The following is a 25,670-nucleotide window of genomic DNA, read 5'->3' as shown; positions in this document are numbered from 1 at the left end:
AGGTTTGTCATGTTTAGGGTTTAGCTGAAGTAGAATGAAGAAAAGCTCTTACTCTTTTAAACAAATAAAACCAAATTGGGATACTGATTGGTTTAAAAGATTTTATGGAAAGAAACTGATTTAATCAATAGCAAAACCTTGGCATTGTGTGTGAAGGCTCTACCACTCTGAATAAAGCTCGCAGAAGTTCATGGGGGTATGGGATTAGAGAGGGGCAAGACTGTGCCCTATAGAACAGCAGCCGTTTTCCCTCCACGTGGTGATGTGACATGGTATTATATGTGTGGCATGACAAAACATAGACGTGACAATTGTGGTAGGTGTACCCCATAGGTATGCCGTGTTGCTAATGTGGCATGTGTGACATAGGTATGCTGGCATATCATCATACAACATGGTATAGAAGATAACATGTATAATAGCATATGACAGCATAATGTATAACAGTATATAGTATAACACAACACAATGTAACACCCTGATAGGGGATAGTCAAAAAGCTTTGTCACCCCATCACAGTCTTAAGGCCTCTTACTGTGAGTACTGAGCATTTAATACCCATCAATCTCCTTTTGCCTTGGTTAAGCCTTGAGGATGGCATCATGGTTTTATTATCTTTTGGGTAAAGTTTGGTGCCTACTAGAGTGACGGGAATGTTGGGACAGTGTTGTCATACTTCAGGACACCATTTTGCAGGGACATTTTCAAATGATACAGGACTCACAAGGAAAAAACAAATCAGGAATACAATTGAGGCCATATGGCAAAATGGATGGCTTGTGTCAGACTTGGAGTCAGGAAGACCTGGATTCAAATCATACCATTGACACTAGCTATGTGACAAAGCAAATCACAACCTTTTTGAATCTTAATTTCCTTATCTATAGAATAGAGAAATAATATCTGGTACACCTCTCTCAAAGGAGAAAATCTACAAAATTTTGTAAACTTTAAAGCCCAATATCAATGTCATTCTCTGAGAGGTATTTTGGTTAATGCTCTGAGGGCTGAGGGAAAGAGGAAGAACATGAAGATGACCTATGAATTTTTGGGGGGGGGCTAAGCAATGGGGTTAAGTGACTGGCCCAGGGTCACACAGCTAGTAAGTGTCGAGTGCCTGAGGTTGGATTTGAACTCAGGTCCTCCTGATTCCTCTGGTGCTCTATCCACTGCATCACCCAGCTGCCCTGATCTATGAATTTGACAGAAAAATCTACACTGGGAAAAAGGGACTGCAATGAACCCTGGGAATGCTTTCACATGAATGAGCACAAAATGCCAAAGCTTCTTCAAGCCTTGCTCCAGGAGAACTGAGAGGTTTGGGTGTGGTGGTGTCAGATAGCAACTAGAAGTCTGGATGATCCTCCCTAGAAAAGCTTGAGCTAAGTAGCTAAGAAGACCCACTGGAGTCTTTTCTTTGAGGGCCTATCTCAAAGTGTATCTAACCTCCCTGGGGCAGAGCTAAAACAGTCTCCATATTTATAGTGATCATGTTTTCCAAACCAAAAATCAAGACACATGTTTTGATGAAGGATATTTGTTTTGTAAAACTTTGTTTAAAATATATTTCATTTCACTTCTGGGGGTAGAGTCAAAATGGCAGAATAGAAAAAGCACTCAGCTGAGTTCTTCCAACATTCCCCTCCAAACAATTTCAAAATAATCTCAAATCTAATTCTGGAGTGGCAGAGCCAACAAAAGGTCAGAATGAGATATTGTTCTAGCCCATGACAACACAGAATGTTGAAAAAAAGATACCTGTGAAAGGGGAGGAGGCTGGCCCGGGGCCACATGGATGAAAAGTGATGGGACTAAGTGGTAGTGGTAGCAGGAGCAGATTCAGGAGCTCTGAAGTCAGAGAGTAAGGGGATCTTGCAAATGGTCAAAAAGATTACAAAGGATAGCACTAGAAATAGGACCAGACCAGTTTAGCAACTGCATTGTGTATACCCACTTCTGGGTCATAGTTCAAGGGCAGAGAAGAGAACTTTCAGTCAAGAGGGAGTAGGAGCCCTGAAGACCCAAGGGATTAGAGACCCTGAAGAATAGTATGATTTCTAGTCCCAAGTGGGGCAAAGGGGTATGTGTGAAGAGCAGTACCAGTTACAATCCCAAGGAATTAGGGGCCCTTCCTTGGTAAGGACAAGAGTGCAAACCAAGAGAGTAGTGAACATACCTCTCCCCAGATCACATCACCTTGGAAGCACCAAAAACTTCCAAACCCCTAGAACTAGCTCTGAAAAGAGCAGTGCAAAAAAGCCTAAAGCTTGAGGCTGTGCCAGTTGCCCCCTGCCTCCCAGGAAATGGACCCCAATATTAACATAAATTTCTAAGTCAAGAAATTGGGTGGGGAAATGAGCAACAACAACAAAAAGGAACCTGACCATAAAAAGCTACTGCGGTAACAAGGAAAATCAAAACACAAACTCAGAAAAAAGACAATGAAGTCAAGACAGCCACAAGCAAAGCCTCAAAGAAAAATGTGAACTGGAAAAAAATCCAACAAGAAATCCTAGAAGAGCTAAAAAAGTAGCTTGAAAAACAAGAGTGGTAGAGGAAAAATTAGGTATAGAAATGAAATTAAAGAAGAAAATTATGAAAAGAATTAACATTTTAGTAAATGAGGCATAAAAAATATTGAAGAAAACAATACCTTAAAGAACAGAATTGGCCATATAGAAAGACGCACAAAAACTCACTTATGAAAATAACTCCTTAAAAATTAGAATTGGGCAAGTGGAAGGTGACTCCATGAGACATCAAGAAACAATAAAACAAAATCAAAAGAATTTTTTTTTGTGTAAACTTATCTCACTGGGGGGAAAAACTGACCTGGAAAATAGATCCAAAAGAGATAAGTATCGTGAGGGAAGGAGAGAATTTGGAACTCAAAATTTTAAAAAGTGTTAAAAAAAATTTTACATGTAATTGGGACATAAGAAATAAAATAATTTTTTTAAATATATTTAATTGAAATCATTTTTAAAATATATTTAATTGAAATCAAAAGTGTTCTGCAAAATCTGAGACATGTGTCCACTATATCTTAGTTCCCATCACCAAAAAAATTGTCCCAGATTTAAAATACAGTTCTATTCCCTCTCCTAAGAAAAGCAGCATGACTTAGGAGTACCTTCACATCTGCATCTTGTAGAGCCTTTTTGAGGGGCCATTGTTTGAATAAATTTAAGCCCACCCTAAATTATTAAACCCAAGACCCATCTATCACCAGGATATATCTGTTTTTCACTTTCTTTTAGGAGTAATTCTTTTTCAAAGCCATTCACATTTTCTATCTAGCTTACCTCATTGTCACACTCAGCCAAGACTTGATCATATTCACTCAGAGCTACTAAGAAAATGATGGAGGTGACACTTTCAAAACAGTGGATCCATTTCCGTCTCTCAGACCTCTGGCCTCCAACATCCACCATCCTGCCCAATAGAAACACAGAACACAATGCTGAGAGTACACAGCTCTTCATTCTTTACAGAAAAGTTTTTGTTCATTGGAGTAAAGAAATGTTTGAACACCTCCTTCAGCAAATTTCCTTAATCTTAATTCTAGACGGGGTCTTCATTGATACAAGAAGTTTTGCCCTTGCAAATGACCATAGCCCCACTATGAACTCCACAGTGATGGAGCTATAAGTATTGAATTTCCATTTAGGAACTATTTATGGCCCTTCAGATACTCAGTCTCCCAACATACAGTCTCAGAGTTGGAAGGGACTTCTAAAGCCATCTACTCTACCAATACATGACCAAGAATATTTTGTAGAATATCCCCCCAAAGTGGTCATCCAGAGTCTGCTTTAAGACTTCCTGTGAGGGGAAACTACCATCTAAGTGAAGAACTCTATCTGCCCCAGTACCAATCCTTCCCTTCACTTCTCAGTCACCAGCTCCAAACTACGCAGTCTCCTTTCTTGCTAAGATGTCCACTTCCTCCCCACAGGAACCTTGGATTCTACTCCTGGAACTTAGGCTCCAATGGGTAACCAACCTTATCTTGCTCAGAACTAGGTGTATCTTCCGCTATGCCTTGCCTCAAGAAGACAAGCTCCTTGAGGGAAGGGACTATCTTGTTTGCTATAGTAATTGTATCCCCAGCATTTAGCACAGAGCCTAGTACATAATAAGTGCTTTACACTTACAATAAGCCTCTTTACAACTTTCATCTACAGCTCCTAGTCCTATTCTGGGGCACCAAGAAGAATAAGTTTAATCCAAAAACACACGAGGTCATAGTTCCACTGACTACCATACCAACCTTTTTCTGGAGTACTCTGTTCAGTTTGAGGTACCACATTTAGGAAGGGAGCTGATAAGTTGGAAAGCACCCAGAAAAGGAAAAACACAATGATGAACTGCCTCAGCATAATATATGTGTGGTTTGTCCTTCGTTCTCAAAGAGGACCATGACATCAGGAAGATGATGAATTGGATTTAAATGAGGAAGGTCTGTGCAAAGTCACCAGCCTCACTTTCTCCTCCAGAGCCATTTGGTTCCAGTGGCCAGAAATAGATCAAGATGACTGAAAATGGCCCAGGATGCAATGGGAGGCCTTGACCTTTTAAAGCTAAGGTCTTTGTGAGTTCTCACTTTGACTGAGAGTATGCACGTTCAGTGAATAGGCCTATTTAAGAAGTGAGGCAAGGATGGTCCCTTCAGTCAAAAAACAAAAAAACTGGGAGGGGAGGACCCTCAGGGTTGCTGGCTAAAAGAGGAACAATTACTGTATCTATCTCTCTCTATATATACATGTGTGCGTGTGTGTGTGTGTGTGTATAGACACACACACACACACACACACATATATGTAATAGTTTACCTGTCTGGAATAATTTACCTGTCAGATCTATGAATAAGGGAAGAATTTATGACCAAAGAAGATATAGAGGGTATTACTAAATATAAATGAATAATTTTAATTACATTAAATTATATGAAGTCCATTCAAGGAACTTAATATGTTTCACCTGAAGGAGAAAAGAGGGACATAGTTGCAGTCAAATATTTAGAACTGTCTCATGCAGAAGAGGACTTAAACTTATTTTCATTCCTTTGAGGGCAGAACCTATTACTCAATAGGTAGAAGTTGAGGAAAGGAAAGTTTCCTTTTGATTCTTAACAATCAGAGTTGTCCAAAATGAAATGGACTGCCTTGGAAGACAATCGGATCCCCCTCTCTAGAGATGTTGAAGCAGAGACTGAATGAACACATCAGTGATGCCAGAAAGATGATCCCCTTCAGGCACAGGCTGACTTTGGATCAGATTCAGAGCCAGAAGAGGCATCAGAGAACATTTAGTTCAACTTCATTTTACATATGAGGAAATGGTTGGCCTGGGGAAGTGCAATAATTTACCCAACATCACAGGTAGTAATTATAAAGAGTTAAGATTTGAAAGAGTAAGGTCCTTAATCTCCAGAGCCAGTTTTCTTCCCAATGGACCATGGTGCCTCTTAAGGCTCCTAATGACCTTTCCACCCCTGAGATTCTGTGATTCTGTAATCCTTATTCCACACGACAGTCCTTCAAATACATATAGCCAGCATGCTATATTTATACACTAACCCTATTCATACTCAGGTCAAGTTGTTAATTTCCTTCCTTTCCTCACTGTTATACATTGTTGTTCCTGGGGAAGAAGTGTTACAGTTGGTGGTAAGCTAAGCCCTAAAAATTGTTTTCCAGAAGCATAAAATGCTCCAACATTTGGAATTGATTTCACTCACATTTACCAATGCAGTGGCTTCAACTCCACCTATTCTTCCTTTCTGTTCATTCATTCAGTAAATACTAAGTGCTTACTACATGCCCAGCGTTGTGACAGACACTAGTAAGTCCCTGGCTCAATTACCTTGCAACTTAACCGGGGAGACAGGCAAACATATGAAAAAAGAGGGTGTTATGAAAGAGACCCAGGAGTCATAATGTGTTCCCTGAAGACACTGGACCAATGTGATTTTATAACCAAAGAAAGCCAACAAAATACTGGGCGTTGTCAAGAATAATAATGGAGACGAAACAGGAAACACCATCCTCCGCGAGTACAAAACCATCGTATATCCAGACCTGGAATACTGAATAAAGTTCTGATGACTAGTTCATGGGCCTGGAGGTGGACAGGCCTCAGAGGTCATCTAGTCCAACACTCTCATTTTATAGTTGAGAGAACTGAGGCCAAGGGAAATTTTGATTTTTGAAGGCGAGTGATTTACCCAAGGTCATGCAGGTAGTGTCAGAAGCTGGATTTGAACAAGAATTCTCTGACTCTAGAGATGACACACAATGCTTCAAGTTTTGTTCTTGAAATAGCTTGACTGTGAAAAGGAAGGAAACCAGCCAAGTTTAAAGGGGGGGGAGAATAATGATGTATGTCAGAAAGGAATTTTGTCTTTTCTCTAAATGAGAAAAAGCATCAGTTGTCAAAATAGTCAATTAAGTAGTCAAAGAAATAACAGCATCTAGTACATGAGCAGCCTATAGTATTTACAGGAAAAGGGGATGTAGCTCTGTAACAACAATGAAAAAGTGAATTCTATTTCTCAGGGACTTTTGTTTCTTCCCAAGTCCTACCTCATTTTGGAATTATCCTATGGCAAATCTCCCAGTCCCTGCTTCCTTGGTTGATAAGGGGCACTAAGAGGCAATATGATATAGTGGGTAGGACATTGGACTTGGACTCAGGAAGCCTTAGCTTCAAATCCTACCTCAAACAAATAGAAAATGAGAGGGTTAGACTTTACAGCCTCTAAACCCCTTTCCTGCTTTAAATCTATGATCCTATGATGCTGTAAATACTATCCGAAGGCCATGAAACACCTTAGGGAGCATTAATGAGTTTCACGTTCTTGGGCACCATTTTAAAAAACCACCAGTGACATTTACAGATTCTTAACAGGCAACTCAGATAAGGTCACTGTCTTACCGAAAGACGATATTTTCTAAATCAAAGGGATATTCAATAATTCCAGTTGTAGGCACTCGGACACGGAGAACATCTTGTTGTGTTGGCACAAATGATGGCATAGCAATTCGATCAATATCACTCAAGTAACTGTAAGGTGAAACAAAGGTGAGCTGAAATATATTTTCAAGGAATGTCCTATTGTCAAGCAAGCTGTCTTCCTACTAAACAAATACTCTCTTCTATAAATCATAGCACTAAACCTCATGCATGATCTTTAAACCCCACCCTCCAAATGACTTTCAGGAAGAAGATGGGATACGTCCCACCTTCAAGGGAACTTACAAATTATTCAGTTTATTGTCTCTGGATCCTAGGTAGATAACTATGTAATTTTAACAACCATTAATTAAGTGACTATTACGATACTTGTCAGAATTGAGGCCTCATTCCTCAGTGGGTTGGGGTTAAGGTAGGATGGTAAGCAGGGACATTTTTGCTTTTGAAAAATATATTTAAAATATATACACATATGTATATAGAATATGTACATATTTATGTGTGTATATACATATGTGTGTATATATATGTATATATATAATATGTGTATGTGTAATATATGTGACTGTGTTTGTCTTATTTGACACTCTGAGTCTTTCACCTCTCTATCAGGAAGTGGGAAGCATGTTTCATCATTAGTCTTCTGGAATCATGGTTGGTCATCATACTGATCGGAGTTCCCAATTCCTTCAAAGTTTTGTTTGTCTTACTATGTTGTTGTTACTGTATAAAGTGTTTTGGTTGTGTTCACTTCACTCTGTATCAGTTCATATAAGTTTCTAGGTTTCTCTGAAATCAAACCATTATTTCTTAAATAGCATAATAATATTCCATCATAGTCACAGTCATTTCCCAATTTATGGGTACCACCTGAGATTCCCATTCTTTGCTACCTCAAAAAGAGCCATACATATTTTAGTAATCCTTTGTTTGCTTAGGACTAATGCCTCCATTAATCTACCCTCCATATAAATCCCTCTTTTCCCTCCCTATTTAGTGAAATGTATTTCTATATGTAACTCTGTGTGTGTGTGTGTGTGTGTGTGTGTGTTCTCCCTGCTTTGAACAGTCCAGATGAGAGTAAGGTTCAAGTGTCATCTGCTCCCTCCAGCCCCCTCCTTCCTGATTTGTATAGACGTCTACTTGTACGTGATGATAATGTGAGATGATTTCCCCTAATTTTTCCCCCTCACCCTGTCCTCTTTCCATTCATCTCAAGATCATGAAGACCTAAAACCACTCCCGGCCTTCTGTCTCACTAGACTCCTTCTATGACTCCTGGTGATGACAGAATTCAGAAAGAACAATATAATATCATCTCCTCATATTTGAATATGAGGATATGAATATCCTTGTTTAGTCCCTAATGATTATTCATTCATGTTTACCTTTTCATATTTCTCTTATCTCCCATGTTTGAATTTCAAAGTTTCTACACAGCTCTGGCCTTTTCTTCAGATGTGTTTGGAAGTCCTCTATTTAATCCTCTGCAGAATTATACTCAGTTTTGCTGGGTAAGTGATTCTTGGCTGTAAGCCTATATCCTTTGCCTTCTGGAATACTGTATTCCAAGCTCTCCTCTTCTTCACACTGATAGGTGCTAAATAATGTGTGATCTTAACTATGACTACTTGGTACTTGAATTCTTTCTGGCTGCTTGCAGTATCTTTTCTTTGACCCTGAAGCTCAGGATTTTAGATATAATATTCTTGGGAGTTTTCATTTGGGGTGACCAATAGATTCTATTTTCACTTTTGTTCTAAGAAACATAGGCAGTTTTCCTGTTTTATGGGATCTTATATTTTCTGAATCTCTCAGTCAAATGTGTAACAGCAAAAATATGGCTTTTCATTGAAAACAAGTTATGAAAACCTACCTGTTACCTTCTAATTTTTTTCACTAAGAATACCATCAACACTTTGTACATTATTCTCATAAATACTTTTAAAATTGAAAAAGCAGGCATATAGCTGAGAAGTTATTGATGTAATTCCAATCTTCTTTTGAATATTAACATTATCTATGATGTTTTCCATTCTTTTTTGTATCTTCCTCATCCTGAGATAAATTATAAAATGACCTTTCAAGATTATGTCACCTTCCTTGTTTTACTCCATTTGCTTTTCCTGAATTTATCTCCTTAACTGCCATTTCAACTTATGTGTATAACATATTGGGGACAAAAGTGTTAGTGTCCAAATGCAGGACATTACAGTTAATAATGAAAATATTAAAGAAATTATATGCATTCCACTTTCCATTTATTTGTTGGCTCTGGTCCAGTTTCATTTTTGAACCTGTTTTATATGCTATGGCTTGGCTTAGTCTAATACAAAGTTTTCATTAGTCTTGTTTGCTTCCAGTGACTTTCATTTTATGAGTTAATGTTGATCATCTTCTGCCATCCACTGGGGAGGAAAGATAGTCAAGGTAATAAGGAAATATTTCGAGAATGGTGGTTACATTAAAGTATCTGGAAAGACTGGAGAGGCAGTCAAGTGAAATTGGAGCAAGATTGAGAATACAAGGAGTAGTCAAGGAATCAAAGGTCATAATTAGCTAAATAACAGGTAATGCCAGTAGGTGGAAGGAGAGAAAATTATTTTCAGAGGCTAGTACTTCAGTGTTTTGAATCTTGGTGGTAAAAGTGAGGCTTAATGTATATGGCTATGCTGCTGTCAAATTGAAATGGGGGAAGAGATGAGAAAGATGAAGTTAGGGGCATTATTAAGGTCATCGACAAAATATTAATCTCACTTCAACTCTCTTTGTGTGTGAGATTCATTTCTTCCTTTGTAATATGGGGTTGGACTAGATGCACTTTTAGGTCCCTTCTATCTTAAACATTCTATGGGTGTAGAGTTTCTTTCTTCTTCCTTGGCACTTCTCACTTGTTCATCAAGTAGCATACTTTGGCTGGTTAGTGTGATGGCTCAAAAGGAAATGAAATATTGTGCGTAGGTTGGTTTGGTATTTTTTTCTGCTCTTTTTGGTTGCCCCGGACACTCAGGCACACCTGGTTTCACATATGCTTTCTCCTCCTTTCTTTCCCCTCTCCTACCCTCCATCATCCATAACTTTCATAACATGAATAAATTTCCACACAAACAATAACAGATAGGCTTTACCCTCTTTTGGCTTGTGTATACACAAAACAAAGCCTCTAGGGGCAAAAAAAAAAAAAAGGACAAAGTGCCCACATGTAGACACACGAGGAAAATCCAAAGTGATTTTCCAACTAAACACATTACAAATTTTAAAAGAACAGTGAAACAAATATTCAAAACCCATCATCTGAATTACTGACTTTGGTGTCTCAACTCCAGACTTCAAAATATAATTAATTTTCTATGTGGTAAAATTGGAGAATATATTTCCTCCATCTGGAAAGTCCCCTTTAACAAGATGAATGGAGAAATTATGCTTTAACTCCTGGATCTAATAAAGATTAGTGTGTGAACTATGAGTCACTGCTATAAATCTGGTCTTTCCTCCTTTCTTCTCTATACAACATACCCAGAATGGGACAAAATGGGATGTGATGATGAGAAATGTTCTAATCTTGCTGTATGGTTAATGAGAATCCTCTTGCTACCCTCCACATTTCTTCCCCCTTTTACTTCTATTGGTGGAATGGTACCTGTGCCAAAGTTTTCCCATTGGATTTGTTGATTGTTTAAAAAACAGCCTGCCACATTTTTAGCAGTTGAGAAAATGTTCATTAACTCTCAACTTGCCAGCATCCTAGTAATAACTTATTCATTGGGATCCAGAATGTGAGAATGGTTAGAAGTGGTATCATGGTTGCTTTTTAATTTTTTAAATATTGCTTATTTTTAACATTCCATTGAAAAATTTTCAGTTCCAAATTCTTACCCTCCTTTCAGGCTTTCTCCATCAGATGATAAGGCAAGCAAGATGATATATATTAGAGATGTAAAACCATGCAAAACATGTTTCCATTGCTATGTTGCAAATTTTTTAAAACCCACAAGAATAAGAAAGTGAAAAAATGCTTCAATCTGAATTCAGAGTTCATCAGTTCTCTAGAAATGGACAGCACTTTTCATCATAAGTTCTTTGGAATTGTCATAGGTCACTGGATTGATCAGCGTAGCTAAATCTTTCACAGCTGACCATCATTACAATATGCTCACTTCAATTTGCATCACTTCACATAAATCTTCCCAGGTTTTGTTTTTTTTTTTAAAACCATCCTGCTCATCAGTTCTTTTTAGCACAATAGTATTCCATCACAGTCATACACTATGACCCATTCAGCCATTTTCCAACTTATGGGCATCTCTTGAATTTCCAATTCTTTGCCACCACAAAAAGTTGATATGTGTGTGTATATATTTGTACTATGGGTTCTTTTCCTTTTTCTTTGATCTTTTTTTTGGGGGGGGATATAGATTTAGTATCAGTATTTCTGTGTCAAAGAGTATTCACAGTTTTATAGTCCTTTGAGTATAGTTCCAAATTGCTCTACGAAATGGTTGGACCAGTTCACAATTCCAAAAATGAATCATTGTCTCCATTTTCCATATCCCCTCCAACATTTGTTATTTTCCTTTTCTATTGTGTCAGCCAATCTGATAGGTGTAAAGTGGTACCCCAGAGTTCTTTTAATTTGCATTTCTCTAATTATTGGTGATTTGGAGCATGCTTTCATATGACTATAGATAGTTTTTATTTCTTCATCTGAAAACTACCTGTTCATATTCTCTGACCATTAATCAATTGGGGAATGGTTCTTATTTTATAAATTTGATTCATTTCCCTATATATGTGAGAAATGAGATCTTTATCAGAGAAACATGCTATAAAAATTCCACATATCACCCCTCCCACCCAGTTTCCTGCTTTCTTCTAATTATGGCTGCATTGATTTTGTTGGTGCAAAACCTTTTTTATTTCATGTAACCAGAATTATCCATATTACCCCCCATGATTCTCTGTGTCTCTTGTTTGGTCATAAACTCTTCTTTATCCACAGATCTGACAGGTACTTTTTTCCATCCTCCTCCAATTTGCTTATATCACCCTTTATATTTAAATCATATATCAATTTTGACTTTATCTTGGCATACAGTGTGAGATGCTGGTCTATGCATAGTTTCTGCCAGATTACTTTCCAGTTTTCCAATAAGTTTTTGTCAAATACTGAATTCTTGCTGCAAAATCTTGGATCTTTGGGTTTATCAAAATCTAGAGTACTATGGTTATTTACTACTGTACATGATATACTTAATCTAGTCCAGTTTTTTTATCCATTTACCCAGTCTATTTTTTATCCATTACCTGATTTTTTTTTGATGATTACTGTTTTATAGTATAGTTTGAAATCTGGTACTACTAAGGCCACCTTCATTTACTTTTTCCCCCATTGATTCCTTTGATATTCTTGATTTTTTGTTCTTTCAGATGAACTTAATTATTATTTTTACTAGATCTATAAAATAATTCTTTCATAGTTTGATTGGTATGGCACTGAATAAGTAAATGAATTTAGGTAGGATTGTCATTATTATTATTATATTAACTTGGCCTATTTATGAGCAATTAATATTTCTCTAATCATTAAGACTTGTCTTTTTTTGTATGAAAAGGGTTTTGTAATTGTGATCATATAATTCCTGTGTGTATCTTGGCAAGTAGACTCCCAGGTATTTTATATTATCTGTGTTTATTTTAAATAGAATTTTCCTATCTCTTTATGCTGGGTTTATGGGTAGTATATGGAAAAGTGGATAATTTATGTGGTTTTATCTTATACCCTGCAACTTTACAAAAATTATTGTTTCAACTAATTTTTAGTTAATTATCAAAATATACCAACATAACATCTGCAGAGAGTGACAGTTTTGTTTTCTCATTGCCTATTCTAATTCCTTCAATCTCTTTTTCATATCTTATTGCTAGTGTTAAAATTTCTAGTACAATACTGAACAATAAAGATGATAATAGATGTCCTTGCTTCACCTCAGATCCTATTCAGAAGGTTTCAAGTTTATCCCCATCATAAGTAATGCTTGCTTTTGGTTTTAGGTAAACACTACTTATGATTTTAAGAAAAGGGCCATTTTTTCTTATACTTTATGTTTTTAATAGGAATAGGTGCTCTATTTTGTCAGAAGCTTTTTCTGCACCTATTGATATAATTGTATGATTTTTGTTGTTTTTTTGTCATTGATATGATCAGTTAGGCTAATAGTTTTCCTAATACTGAACTAGCCCTGCGGTCCTGATATAAATCCCACCTGGTTATAATGTAGGATCTCTGTGATATATTGCTGTAGTCCCCTCCCTAATATTTTATTTAATTTTTTTGTATCAATATTCATTAGGGAAATTGGTCTGTAGTACTCTTTCTCTGTTTTTTTCTCCCTAGTTTAAGTAACACAACCATATTTGTGTCAAGGAAGGAATTTGGTAGGACTCCTTCTTTACCTATGTTTTCAGATAGTTTATATAGTATTTGAATTAATTGTTCTTTAAATGTTTGGTAGAATTTACTTGTAAATCCATCTGATGCTGGGAATTTTTCTTAGGGAGCTCATTTTATGGCTTATTCAATTTCTTTTCTAACAGAGGGTTATTTAAGCATTCTATTTCCTCTTCTGTTTATTTGGGCAATTTCTGTTTTTTGTAAATACTCATCCTTTTAAGTTAGTTTTATTAGCATACAATTGGGCAAAATAGTTCCTAATAATTACTTTAATTTCATTTCCATTGGTGTTGTATTCATCCTTTTCATTTTTGATAATGGTAATTTAATTTTCTTTTTTTTAAACCAAAATAAACAATGGTTTACCTGTTTTATTGGTTATTCACAAAACCAGCTCCAGTTTTATTTATTGGTTCAATTTTTTTACTTTCAATTCTATTAATCTTTTCTTTGATTTTCAGGACTTTTATCTTGGTGTCTAATTGGGGATTTTTAATTAGTCCTTTTTCTAGTTGGGGTTTTGTTTTTTTTGGTTAAATGCCCAATTCATGGATTTTCTCTTTTTCCCTTTTATTAATATAACGGTTTAGAGATATAAATTTTCCCGTAAGTACTGCTTTGGCTACATCCAAAAATTTTGGTATGTTGTCTCATTGTTGTCATTACCTTTAATTAAATCATTGATTGTTTCTGTGAATTGTTTTTTCACCCATTCATTCTTTAGGATTATTTATTTTTCAATTAATTTGGTATGATACTGAATAAGTAAATTAATTTAGGTGGAACTGTCATTATCATCATTATTATTATTATTATATTAGCTTGGCCTACTCATGAGCAATTAATATTTCTCTAATTGTTAAGATCTATCTTCATTTGTATGAAAAGTGTTTTATAATTGTGTTTATATGTTCCTGTGTGTACCTTGGCAGGTAGACTCCCAGGTATCTTATATTATCTGTAGTTATTTTAAAAAGAGTTTTTCTTTTTATCTTTTTCTGCAGGGTTTTATGGGTAACATATAAAAATGTGGATAATTTATGTGGCTTCATCTTATATCCTGCCAATTTAGGCTTGATGTGAAGAAAATATTTCCTAACAATTAGAACTGTCCAAGAGTAGAGGAGACTGTCCAGGGTAGATTTCCCCTTCCAAGAAATCTTTAAGTGAAGCCTGGATGGCCACTGTTTAGGGATGTTTTAGAGGAGATGCTGAAGTGGTACTAAAATTGCTTCCACATTTGAACATCTATTATTCTGTAATTTCAGTTGGTTAGGGATGCCAGATTAAGTAACTTCCCTGTTCTGAGGGTGGATTAGATTGGTAATTCTAAAAGTGTGTCCAGGGATTCCTAGGGGTCCCTGAAACTATTTCAGGCAAACTGCAAGATCAAAACTATTTTCATGATAACATTAATGTTCTAATTTATAATACAGTAAATAACAACAGACATAACTCACATAAACAAAAGCTCGTGGGGGAGGCGTCCTTAATTTTTCCCATTTTTCAAATGGGTCCGGAGACCAAAAAGTTTAAGAATTGCTAGATTAAATGATTCTTAAGCTTTGGTGATCCTGATAATGATTTTTCCCTGATAAAGCTGCTTGTGAAGGCTACAACTGATCTTTACTTCCCTCTTAATGGACTTCTCTGGTCTGATTCTGCAGTGACTTTCACAGAAGTTCTGATTTGCTTCTTTGGAAATGCCTCTCTATCAAAAGACAAAATCTCTAAGACCTACAGCTAGAAAAGAAGTGAACAGTGAACTGGGCAGTACTCAAACTGCAGTTTTAATGGGCTGGACATCTTTAAAAACATTTCCTCTAGTTCCCTTAGGCTACCAAACATGAACCCTCCATCCTCTCTGACAAGGTTTCATGCCTCCAGCCCTCTGTTCTAGTCCAGAAGTCAAGTCTATCAGCTTGCTTTTTCATTTCCCATTCCTGCCTTAATATGGTCTTCTTCCTTATTTGTTTTTTGCACTGGTTTCTTTTTGATTATGCTACCATGATTGGATGGAGGCTCAATAACAAAACAAAAATCAGCCTGTGAAGACCACCCAAGGAGAGCTCATTAAAGAGGAAAAGAACAGTACTCCAATTTACTTCCTCTTCCATTGTCTTGTCTAGGCAAAAAGTGAAGGTCCTTAGAACCAGATTCAGTTCATTAATGAAATGGACAGGATTTTTTGGCCGGGGTGGGGGGCTACTACATGCTGGAAGGATGGCTAGCTGTCTTTGGGTTAATCATGCCTGGATAAATATCTCTCCTGTAAACCTATGACTATTACATATTTCATCCTCATGAACAAAAATTCTGAATAAAATATTCCCTTCTCTAGGTCAAACCTGGAACTTTCCAGAGAGTTGGCTAACCACTTCCCATCAAGGCTATCGAGGCAACGGAGGATTTTAATAATGAGTTATTGAATGCAATAAAGTCACTTTATAATACTAGTTTTGGAGCCTTACAGATTAACCACAGAGTATCAGATCATTACATAACAGTTCTGACTGGGGAGCTCGACTAGGATATCAGTGTTATAATATGTTTTTTAGCTATTTGAAAAGGCATTCTGCTTTCTTTTAGTTAGAATAAGAGAGAAGGATTAAAATGATTGCAACAGGGATATTGTTTAAAACTTCCTGGCCATAAAACTTAAGACATTAGATACTCATCATGTTAAGGAGTTTCCTTTGGAGAAAGCATTATTAATGTGGGATCTAAAAAAACTTTTAATTATTTTGATGACTGTAATTCAGTTTAATTGGTTTCCTTTGTAATTCTATGTATTTTGTTTTATGAATATAAAAACATTATTCGTTAAAAGCATCCATAGGTTTCACCAGCCTGCCAAAGGGGTCTATGACACACAAAAAAGGTGAAGCATTCCCATCTTAGAAAATTAAGAGATCAATCTAACTTTCTGGTGTGGTTTAAGTCTCTAGTCCTATCCAATGGCAGGAGATGCTCTAAGTGACTTGCTAGATTCCCTTCCAGCCTTAGGAATACACGATTTGGACCTGCAACCTGAGTGATTCAGAGCGTACTGCCAGATGCCTAATAGCCTTTCAAGAAGTATATTCTATTTAAACTTTCTCTACATTTTTGAAAATAGAGTCAATCTATTCCCAAAAAGGAGGAAAGTGGCCTCTTTGAGGAGGAAGTAGGTGCTTTGAGGAAGAAGGAGCTGGATTCTAAGAAATACTAATGTCATTCTATAGCTGAGAGATCATCCAGGAAGGACCAAAATAAGAAGTAAGGAGTGGTGGTGAGTACTTCCTCTGCTGGGGAGTATTCAGGTGGCCATTTGTTGACTCAAAAATCAATGGCAGACAGATCTGCTGTGTTCCTGTGGCTGCACGTAGTATAAATCAGAGGCAGAAACAAGTGATATTGTCATTGGATGATACGATATGCCACCTGGGCAGGGGAAAAAAAAAGTAAATGAGGACTAGGAGAAACTGGTTCAAAACTTAGCATGGTGATAGGATATTTTAGTGATGGAGGACTTTAATTCTCTAGACTTCTTCCAGAGCTCTCTCACTTTGACATAAGCAGAGCAGCTAATATTTTCTTGGCATGCCATAATAATAATTACATTCTTCAAAACCTGGAATAAACAACAAAGGGAACTGCTATTCTGAACCTGATACCTACTAAAAAGGAGGAACTGGTTTCTGGGGTGGGAATGAAGGCAGCTTTGAAGGAATCAACTGGTCCATCTTAGAACTTGTCATAGAGAAGAGGGAAAATCTGGTATGTACCCTAGATCTTATGAGACCAGATTTCAAAGAGTTCAGAAAAAAAAAGGTATGTAGGACTGCCTGGACCAAAATTCTGCAGGAGTGGTCAGCTTATGACAGGTGGGAAGATTCCAGAACCAAAATTATGAAGATATAAAGAAGAATAACTCTGATGGGGAAGAAAGGGATCTATAGTCTAAGAAGTTTGATGTGTATGGGTAAAGGAAACTAATTTTTGGTGGGGCTTTGTAAATACAAATACACTACACTATTGGTGGAGCTGTGAATTACTCCATCCATTCTGGAAAGCTATTTAGAGCTATGCCTCCAAAGTTACAAAACTGTGCATAGCCATTGACTTAGAGGTACTTCCATAAGCCTATGCCCTAAAGAGATTAAAAAAAAAAGGATGAAAAGTACCCATATGTGCAAAAATATTAATAGCAGCTCTTTTTGTAGTTGCAAAAATATTGGAAACTAAGAGAATATCTATTAATAAATAGCTAAAAAATATGGTATATTAACAAATAAAGTATAATAATATAATGTAATATTAGGCAGCTAAGTGGCAGTGGATAGCAAACTAGGTGTGGTGTCACGAAGACCTAAGTTCAAATCCAACTTCAGACATTTCTTAGCTGTATAAACCTAAGCAAGTCACTTAAACTACATCTGCCTCAGTTTTCTCAATAGTGGGGATAACAACGTTACTGTGAGGATCAAATAAGATATTTGTAAAGTGCTTGGTACAGTATATGGCACATAATAAGTGCTTAATAAATGCTTGTTCCCTCCTCTCCCCCTGTTATTGAGAAATGAGTAAATGAGTTTTCAGAGAAAACTGAGACTTCAATGAACTAATGACAAATGAAATGAGGAGAGCTAGAATAATTTATAAGATTGTACAACTTCGTAAAGACAACACTATGAAGACAAATAACTTTAAACCACTTAGGAATTGACCCATGCAATGATAAACCACAATTCCAGAGGACAGAAAATGATGCATCCTACCCACATCTTGTCAGTCAATCAAAGATGCGCAATGAGATACACATTTTTGGACATGGACAAATCAGGAATTTACCTTTACTTGACTGCATGTACAAACACATACACACATGTGCATATGTAAGTGTGTATATATATATGTGTGTGTATATATGTATATATATTATATATATTCATAAAGATGGTTTTGTTGTTCAATTGAGGGAGGGAACATCAAACAGAGAGAATTTGATACTTGTCAACTGAAAAAAATTAAACTAAAAAAACAGTGTAGATGTACAGGGAACTAACTGACCAACTTAGATTTTAGAAAGTTATGTTCAAAAGACGAAAATAAAGTTGGTTTCTGTCCACTCTCCAAGTTGACGATTACAATGATTATGTAAGAAAAGTATCCACAGCACTAATGCTCAGAATGGGCCAAGGTTGGGAAGGAATATTAAGGACAAAAAAAAAAGAGTTTTTAAATTATATTGGGGAAGAAGGAGGATCTTAAAAGGTTGTTGACCTCTTAAGAAGGAACAGATGACAACAGAAGGTATAACCACTCAAATCTTTTTTTTTAACTTTTTTTTTACTTCTATTTTCTCAGCTAAGGAAAAGTATCTTTGGTTTAGAAAGGCTAGAACAAAGTATGCCATGCTAATCAAATTTGCTGATCAACAAGGATGGGAGGTAGCATGGTGTGATGGAGGAAAGCACTGGCTTTGGAGTCAGAGGACCAGAGTTCAAATTTTCTGTTTGATGATGCTTACTAACTGTGTGATTTTGGGCAAATCATTTAATTTTCCCAGACCTCAGTTCTCTTATCTGTAAAATGTGAGAGTTGGATGAGATGATTTCTGAGGGCTATCTATGATAGCTGGCATATTGAAAGAGTCACAATCCAAAGAGATCTTGAAAGGCTAATAAAATGAAATATAAAGTCTTATACTTAAGTCAAAACAAAACAAAAAATCATCGAGAGACAGAGGAGGCATTGCTAGACAGCAGGTTATCACAAAACATCTGAGGGGCTTTAGTGATCTGCAAATTCATTATGTTGACCATGTGATATGATAGCCAAGAAAGCTAATGCAATCTTAGGCTTCATTAAAAGGAGCTCAACATCCAGCACTAGGGAGGTGATAGTTCCACTATGCTTTGTTCTTGTTGGCCACATCTCAAGGCTTGGGTTCCATTCTAGGTGCCATAGTTTAGAAAGGAAATTGCTAAGTTGGTGAGCATCCAGAAGAGGGTGTTCAGGAAGCTGAAGGCCTTGAGATCATGCCATTCAAGGCTCAGGTGAAAGAAGGAGAACAAAAGAGTCATGTCACATTTGCTTTTCTCGGCACCAGAAGAAAGAATGATAAGCACTAGGTGGGAATTGTGGAGGTACAGAATTACCTTCATGTAAAAAAAAAAAAATTCTTAACAGTGAGAAATAGAATGGGCTACTCCAGAAAATATTCAGGGGTATGGGGGTCCTCCGCACTGGAGGTCTTCAAGAAAAGACTGGATGACCACTTGTCGGGTATGTTTGTTGAGATGATGTTGGTTTAAGTATAAGTTGGACCATATGATATCTGAGACCCCTTCCAACTCAGTCTCATCTAGCAATTTGTTTCTTTCCCACTAGAGGGCACCACCAGACCAACAAAGATAAATCCAATATTCCTCAAACCAGGAAAAGAAAGCTTTCTCTTGTGTGGTTGTAGAGCTCTCTCTTCTTTGGCATATGGGAACAAAAGAAAGGGTAAAAGGCAATTTACCACAGTGTGGAAGGCAGAGTAGTTGAGCTGTAAGAGCAGGGAGGTGGGTAGCTGCTGTTGCTACTGATGTTGCTAATAGCCTTAACCAGAGCATTAGCTCCTCTCCTAATTTGACATTGCCTATAAGCACTTTAAAATAGCAGAGTCCTCTGGGCTTGAGTTCCTTAACTGATAATGTGACTGTAGAATTAAGTGTGATGACAGAAAGGAAAGCAAGGTGGCCAGGCGATACCTCCTTATGGCAGAATGGTGTAGCCTTGGGGAATATGGTTAATTGGGTGGCTTCCCTGTGTTGTATGTGTCCCTGGGCAAAGTCTCATGTATTTGTCTGTACTTTATACTACTTGGAGTCTTAGGTAAAATTGTTACAAGGTCACCAGTGGCTTCATACTTTACAAAACCTTCTAAGCATTTCCTATTTTCTTGAGGGACTGTATAGGATCTCAGAAGTTAGTGGTCATAGGGCCTCATTAAGAGGCAGGAATTTGAATATGAAGGATTTCTGATAAGAATTAGCAGAGTATAAGTAGAATGGAAGAAAGGAAAAAGTGATGGTGGTAGGTGTTACCTATCACCCAGGGGTACAAGTAAGGCACTTCTTCAACTTTGATGATGATGATGATGATAAAACAATAATAATTCCAAGTTCCTCTTTTGAATGGGTTAAGTCTATTGATCATAATTCAAGTAAAAATAGTTTAAGCCAATAATCTGCTGATAGCTACAAGAATTCTCAAGACTGAAAGAAATGGAAGTTTTGACTATTGATGGGTGGGAGAAGAGGGAGGGTATAACTTATGGCCCAGAACACTGGGGAGGGTAGCTCTGGGTGGAGGCTTGCTACAGGGAGCTTGAACCTACCAAAGAGCTGCCTCCTGAAGTAATTACTGCCTGTCATGGAGATGTTCAAGCTGAGATCAAGTGACCCTTTGTCCCAGGCTGTTGAAGACAGTAAAGAGTCAGACTCTGTTATTCTATGGGGAGGTGGTTGTTCTTTGTCCTATACTCTCAAAGAGGAGCATGACATCAGGAAGGTGATGCCATAACTTGCAAGTAAACTGGATTTAAGTGAAGGAGAGCTGTGCAAAGTCACTAGCCTCACTTTCTCCTCCACAGCCATAAAGATCAGGATGACTGGAGATGGCCCTGGATGCAGGGGGAGACCTTGCAACTGTTTCTGTTTTGACCAGAAACCCTGAGGGTCTTCCCTTCCCAGACTGATTTTTTTTAAGGCAATTGAGGTTAAGTGACTTGCCCAGGGTCACACAGCTAGCAAGTGTCAAGTGTGTGGTCTGAGGCCGGATTTGAACTCAGATCCTCCTGACTTCAGAGCCAGTGCTCTATCCACTGCACCACCTAGCTACCCCCAGATTGATTTTTTTTAACTAGGTAAAAGAGGCCATTCTTTGCCTCATTTCTTACCTAGCCTTAATCATTGAATGGGTGTTGCCTCATTCAAACTGAGATCTGGGAAAGACCTATAGGGAGGACCAACACTAGGTAAGAGAGGGCTCAGAAGGGAAAGTGGAAGGTTGATGAAAATAAACTTCCCTCACTTATGGTCAGCAGTCTTACTCTAAAGTCCTAGTTGCAACAACCCTCTCTATGCTGAAAGTCATTTTCCCTTCTAGGTTGCCAATACCTGCTTTGGGATCCTGGCAACAACTCTAGTTAACCACACAAAGAAAGTTTATCATTCTTACTATTTCGCTGAGTCCGAGAGTTGGTATTCTCTTCTTCGATCATAACATTCCTGGATTCCAGGGTCCTCCCATAATTTTTTGATTGCTTCCACTTGTTTCCTGGGCAACATGGACACTTTGTCTACTTCCACTTCTCTAATCATCTGAGCATTTTCCTAATCAAAAGGGAAAAAAATCATTACAGGGAAGAAATCCAACTTGAAGATGCTTTGGTATGACCTATGGAACCAGAGCTGTCTTTGTAGAGGAGTTACAGCACAATGTTGTGCAAGAGAAAGAGTGCTTGGTTTATGAGCAATGGACCTGTGTCCAAATTCTATTTCCCACTCCCCTCATTCACCAACCATCTGACCCTGATACAGATGACATCACCATTCTGGACCTCAGTTTCTGTATTTGCAAAATGAAGAGGTAGACTAGGTGATCTCATAATAAAAACTCATATTCATAAATTCCCTTCTAACTTCAAATTTTGAAGTCTATGAGAGCTCAGTTAGGCGGTGGTAAGCAATCCTTGGGTGAGGGAAACATGCTCTTCCTTGAAGTTGTTGATAATTAGGACACATGAGACAAGACAAGATGGCTTAGCGTCAAGCAGAGATGAGGGGGCTACACTTAGCTACCCAGTGAGATAGTCACACATTGGCCCTACCAGTCATCCTCAGCTCCTGGAAGTGCGTTAATGCCAATAGAAACAATATCTTCTTTGAAAATATAATATGCCCACACATATAAGGGACGAGGGAAGAACAAGAAAGAATGGAACCCTGACACCACCACCCTTCTCCCTTCTAGCAACTCACCTTCTACCCTCTAGAGTAGTGAAAGTCTAAATGTCATATCTTACTTATGATAAAGTTAGGCACATTATATTCAATTGGTGATTTCATCAGCTCCTATGAGTTTGATTACCATCTAGATCTATGCAATTGGCTCCTAGATCTCTATGCCCAGTCTTAGTCCTTCATCTGAGCTCCAGTTCCATATCACCAACTGCCAAGTGGACATTACAAATTAGATGTCCCATACACAGGACAGAAGTTCTCAAACTCAACATGTCCAAAACAGAATTTGTGTTTCTATCAAAACCTACCCCTCTCTGAAACTCCCTATTTCTGTCATGGGTATCACTATTCTTCCAGGTTCACAGTCTTTATCAATATACTTGACTCCTCACTCTGCCTTCTTTCCTTAAATACAGGTGTAACCATGTCAGTCCCCCAGTCAATAAGCTTCTCTGTTGCTTTTTAGATAAAATATAAACTCTTTTACTTTACTTTTGAATACCCTTCACAATCTGACCCTAACCTTTTTTTTTCAACTTGATTATAGATTACTCTCCTTTCTGTACTCTATGGTCCAGCCAAACTGTCTAGCTAGGTGGCCCAGTAGATGCAGTCATGAGTATGGAGTCAGGAAGATCTTAGTTCAAATCTGGATTCAGACACTAGCTATCTATAATATATAATATGATATAATACAATACAATATAATTATATATCGTCTCATTTGATTCTCACAGTCACAACCTGAGGTACAAATATTATTATTCTCCCAATTTACGAGAAGTTATGTGACTTGCCCAAGGTCTACGCTACAGCCAATCTGACCTGTGTCCTACATTCCAACAGAGACCTGAACCCAGTGTCTTAATTCTAAGCCTCTTAGTGTTAATGCTTTTTACACAGAAGGTTCAGCAGCACTGCAGCCAGGTATGCCTCTCCAACTTTGCTAGGAAAAGAAGTGGAGATCAGAAGAGGGTTAACAAAGTGAAGGGAATGCTATCCACAATATGAATGGAAGCAGGCTGGAATTTTGAAAAGAGTACATTCATATTTTGGAGAGGCAGGCAGGATCTGAACCAGAAATAGACTATCCAGACCAAAGGATCTCCTAATGGGGCAAAGATGGTTTATGTTTCTACAACCTAGCATCATTTATAGAATTTATTCTTTTTCCACCTGTAATAAAGTAGCTTTGGTCGCACTATAGAAGCCTAAGAACAGTGCAGCTATTGGGAATGGGGCAATGAGGTGACACAGTGGATAGACAGAACCACAGGCCCTAGAATAAGGAGAACCTGAGTTCAAATCTGGCCTCAGACACTTACTAGTGCTGTGATCCTGGGTAAGTCACTCAACCTGTTGGCCTCAGTTTCCTCATCTGTAAAATGAACTGGAGAAGGAATGACAAACCACTCCAATATCTTTCCCAAGAAAACCCCAAATAGGGTCACAGAAAGTCAGAAACTGAAAACGACTCAACAACCACAACAAAAGAAGAAGTAAAAGTGGCCCTCATAAATGCAAGCAAGTAGGGACATTGTGTACCATGCTACAGTTGGGTGGATTTTTTTTTTTTTTGAGGGAATGGAAGAAGATGGGAGTGAGATTACACTTTTGTGTTTACATATTACAGAAGGCAGATAATAGTGTACTTCTGTGTGAACACAGGGACAGCTAGCTGGCATAGTGGGCAGAGTGTTGGGCCTGGAATCAGGAAGACTCATCTTCATGAGTTCAAATCCAGCCTCAGACACTTACTAGCTGTGTGACCTTGAGCAAGTCACTTAACCTGTTTGCCTCAGTTTCCACATCTGTAAAATGAGCTGAGGAAGGAAATGGCAAACCACTTTAGTATTTTCGGCAAGAAAATCCGAAACGGGGTCACAAAGATTTGGACACAACTGAAACAACCGAACAACAACAAATATGAACACTAGGGGTAAATGTTTTGATGGACATACTCATTTTATTACTTAAGGCTTTCTCTTTTAAGAGCCAGGTCACCAATACAAATTTCATCAACTATAAAATGAGGATATTAATAGCACCTACCTGACAGGACTGTCATGAAGATAAAATGAGATAATTTTTATAAAGTGTTTAGCATAGTGCCAGACACACAGTAGGTTCTTCATGAATGCTAGATATGATTTTTATTAGCAAATGCTTAAGACATTTCATATTCCAAGCTTGATTTAGAGGACATCTCAAAGATACAAAGAAAACTTTCAACATAAAATTTTCAGACTAAAAAGGACTTTAAGAAATCATATCAGTTCAACATGTCACACAATCTATTCTTCTGTAAAGATGGAGGTTTTAAAAAGCTTCTGCTATTCTGTGGTTCTCCACTCTCATGGCTCTTTCTCCCAGCTAAAAAGGTTTCAGTACTTTCCTAATTTCATTCGTTCATTATTCATTCAACAAACATGTCTAAGTCATTTACTCTTGGCAAGGCTCCTGTATGCCCTGTAGGGATACAAAGATAAATAAGATACAGATCCTGCCACCAAAGAAATTACAATCTAGTAGGGAATGGAAGAAATGGTCACATAAAGAAAGCATGACAAGGATTTAGCGGGGTACGTACAAACAAAAACACTGAGAGATCACGGGAGGAAGAAATCTACAGTTTGGGGAATGGAGGTGGGAGATGTAAAAATCAGAAAAGATTTCTTGGAGAAGGTGGTGTGAGCTAGCCTTGGAGAATAAGTGGGCTTTTAGGCAGTATAGATGAGAGAGGGAAGATGGGGACAATATTCTAGGTATGTGAGATGACACAGCAAAGGCTCAGACACAGAAAAGCCCAAGATACTCCAAGTAATGAGACAGAGATGGATGGTGGGCTGCCCAATTTGGCTGTAACACAGGCAGCATGAAGGAGGGTACTGCGAAGCAAGGCTGGCAGGGCAAGCTGTTTAAAGATTGCAGTTCTATTGGTTGTCTCTTCCTTAGTTTTTCTAACTTTCCTCCTACATAGGGGTGGAGGTAGAAGGAAAAATTGAAATTGCCTAATGCTTTCTTTTTTGCTTTTGTTTTTTTGCTAGGCAATGGGGTTAAGTGACTTGCCCAGGGTCACACAGCTAGTAAGTATCAAGTGTCTAAGGTCGCATTTGAACTCAGGTCCTCCTGACTCCAGGGCCGGCGCTCTATCCACTGCGCCACCTAGCTGCCCCCATAATGCTTTTTTTTAATGAAAAGGAAAAAATCACAAGTAAGTAAACAGTGAGAGAGCACAAGGGGTT

The 25,670-nt window shown here is 37.7% G+C and overlaps 1 protein-coding gene across 2 annotated transcripts in view; it reads right to left on the bottom strand.

Moving 5' to 3' along the window:
- LOC114026056 (guanine nucleotide-binding protein subunit alpha-14) overlaps window positions 1-25,670 on the bottom strand; it is a 271,430-nt gene that overhangs the window by 5,756 nt on the left and 240,004 nt on the right. For both annotated transcript variants that reach the window (XM_027839669.1, XM_027839670.1), the window contains exons 3-5: window positions 21,641-21,795; window positions 6,940-7,068; window positions 3,306-3,435 (exon numbers count right to left, since the gene is read on the bottom strand). In XM_027839669.1, coding sequence (XP_027695470.1) covers window positions 3,306-3,435; window positions 6,940-7,068; window positions 21,641-21,795 — 414 coding nt within the window. The remainder of the gene's footprint in view (window positions 1-3,305; window positions 3,436-6,939; window positions 7,069-21,640; window positions 21,796-25,670) is intronic.

Source organism: Vombatus ursinus, unplaced genomic scaffold (assembly GCF_900497805.2).
Source record: "Vombatus ursinus unplaced genomic scaffold, bare-nosed wombat genome assembly UNPS02014832.1, whole genome shotgun sequence".
Classification (NCBI taxonomy): Eukaryota; Metazoa; Chordata; class Mammalia; order Diprotodontia; family Vombatidae; genus Vombatus; species Vombatus ursinus.
The sequence above is the reverse complement of the archived record's forward strand: the minus strand, read 5'-3'. Positions and strand labels throughout refer to the sequence as shown.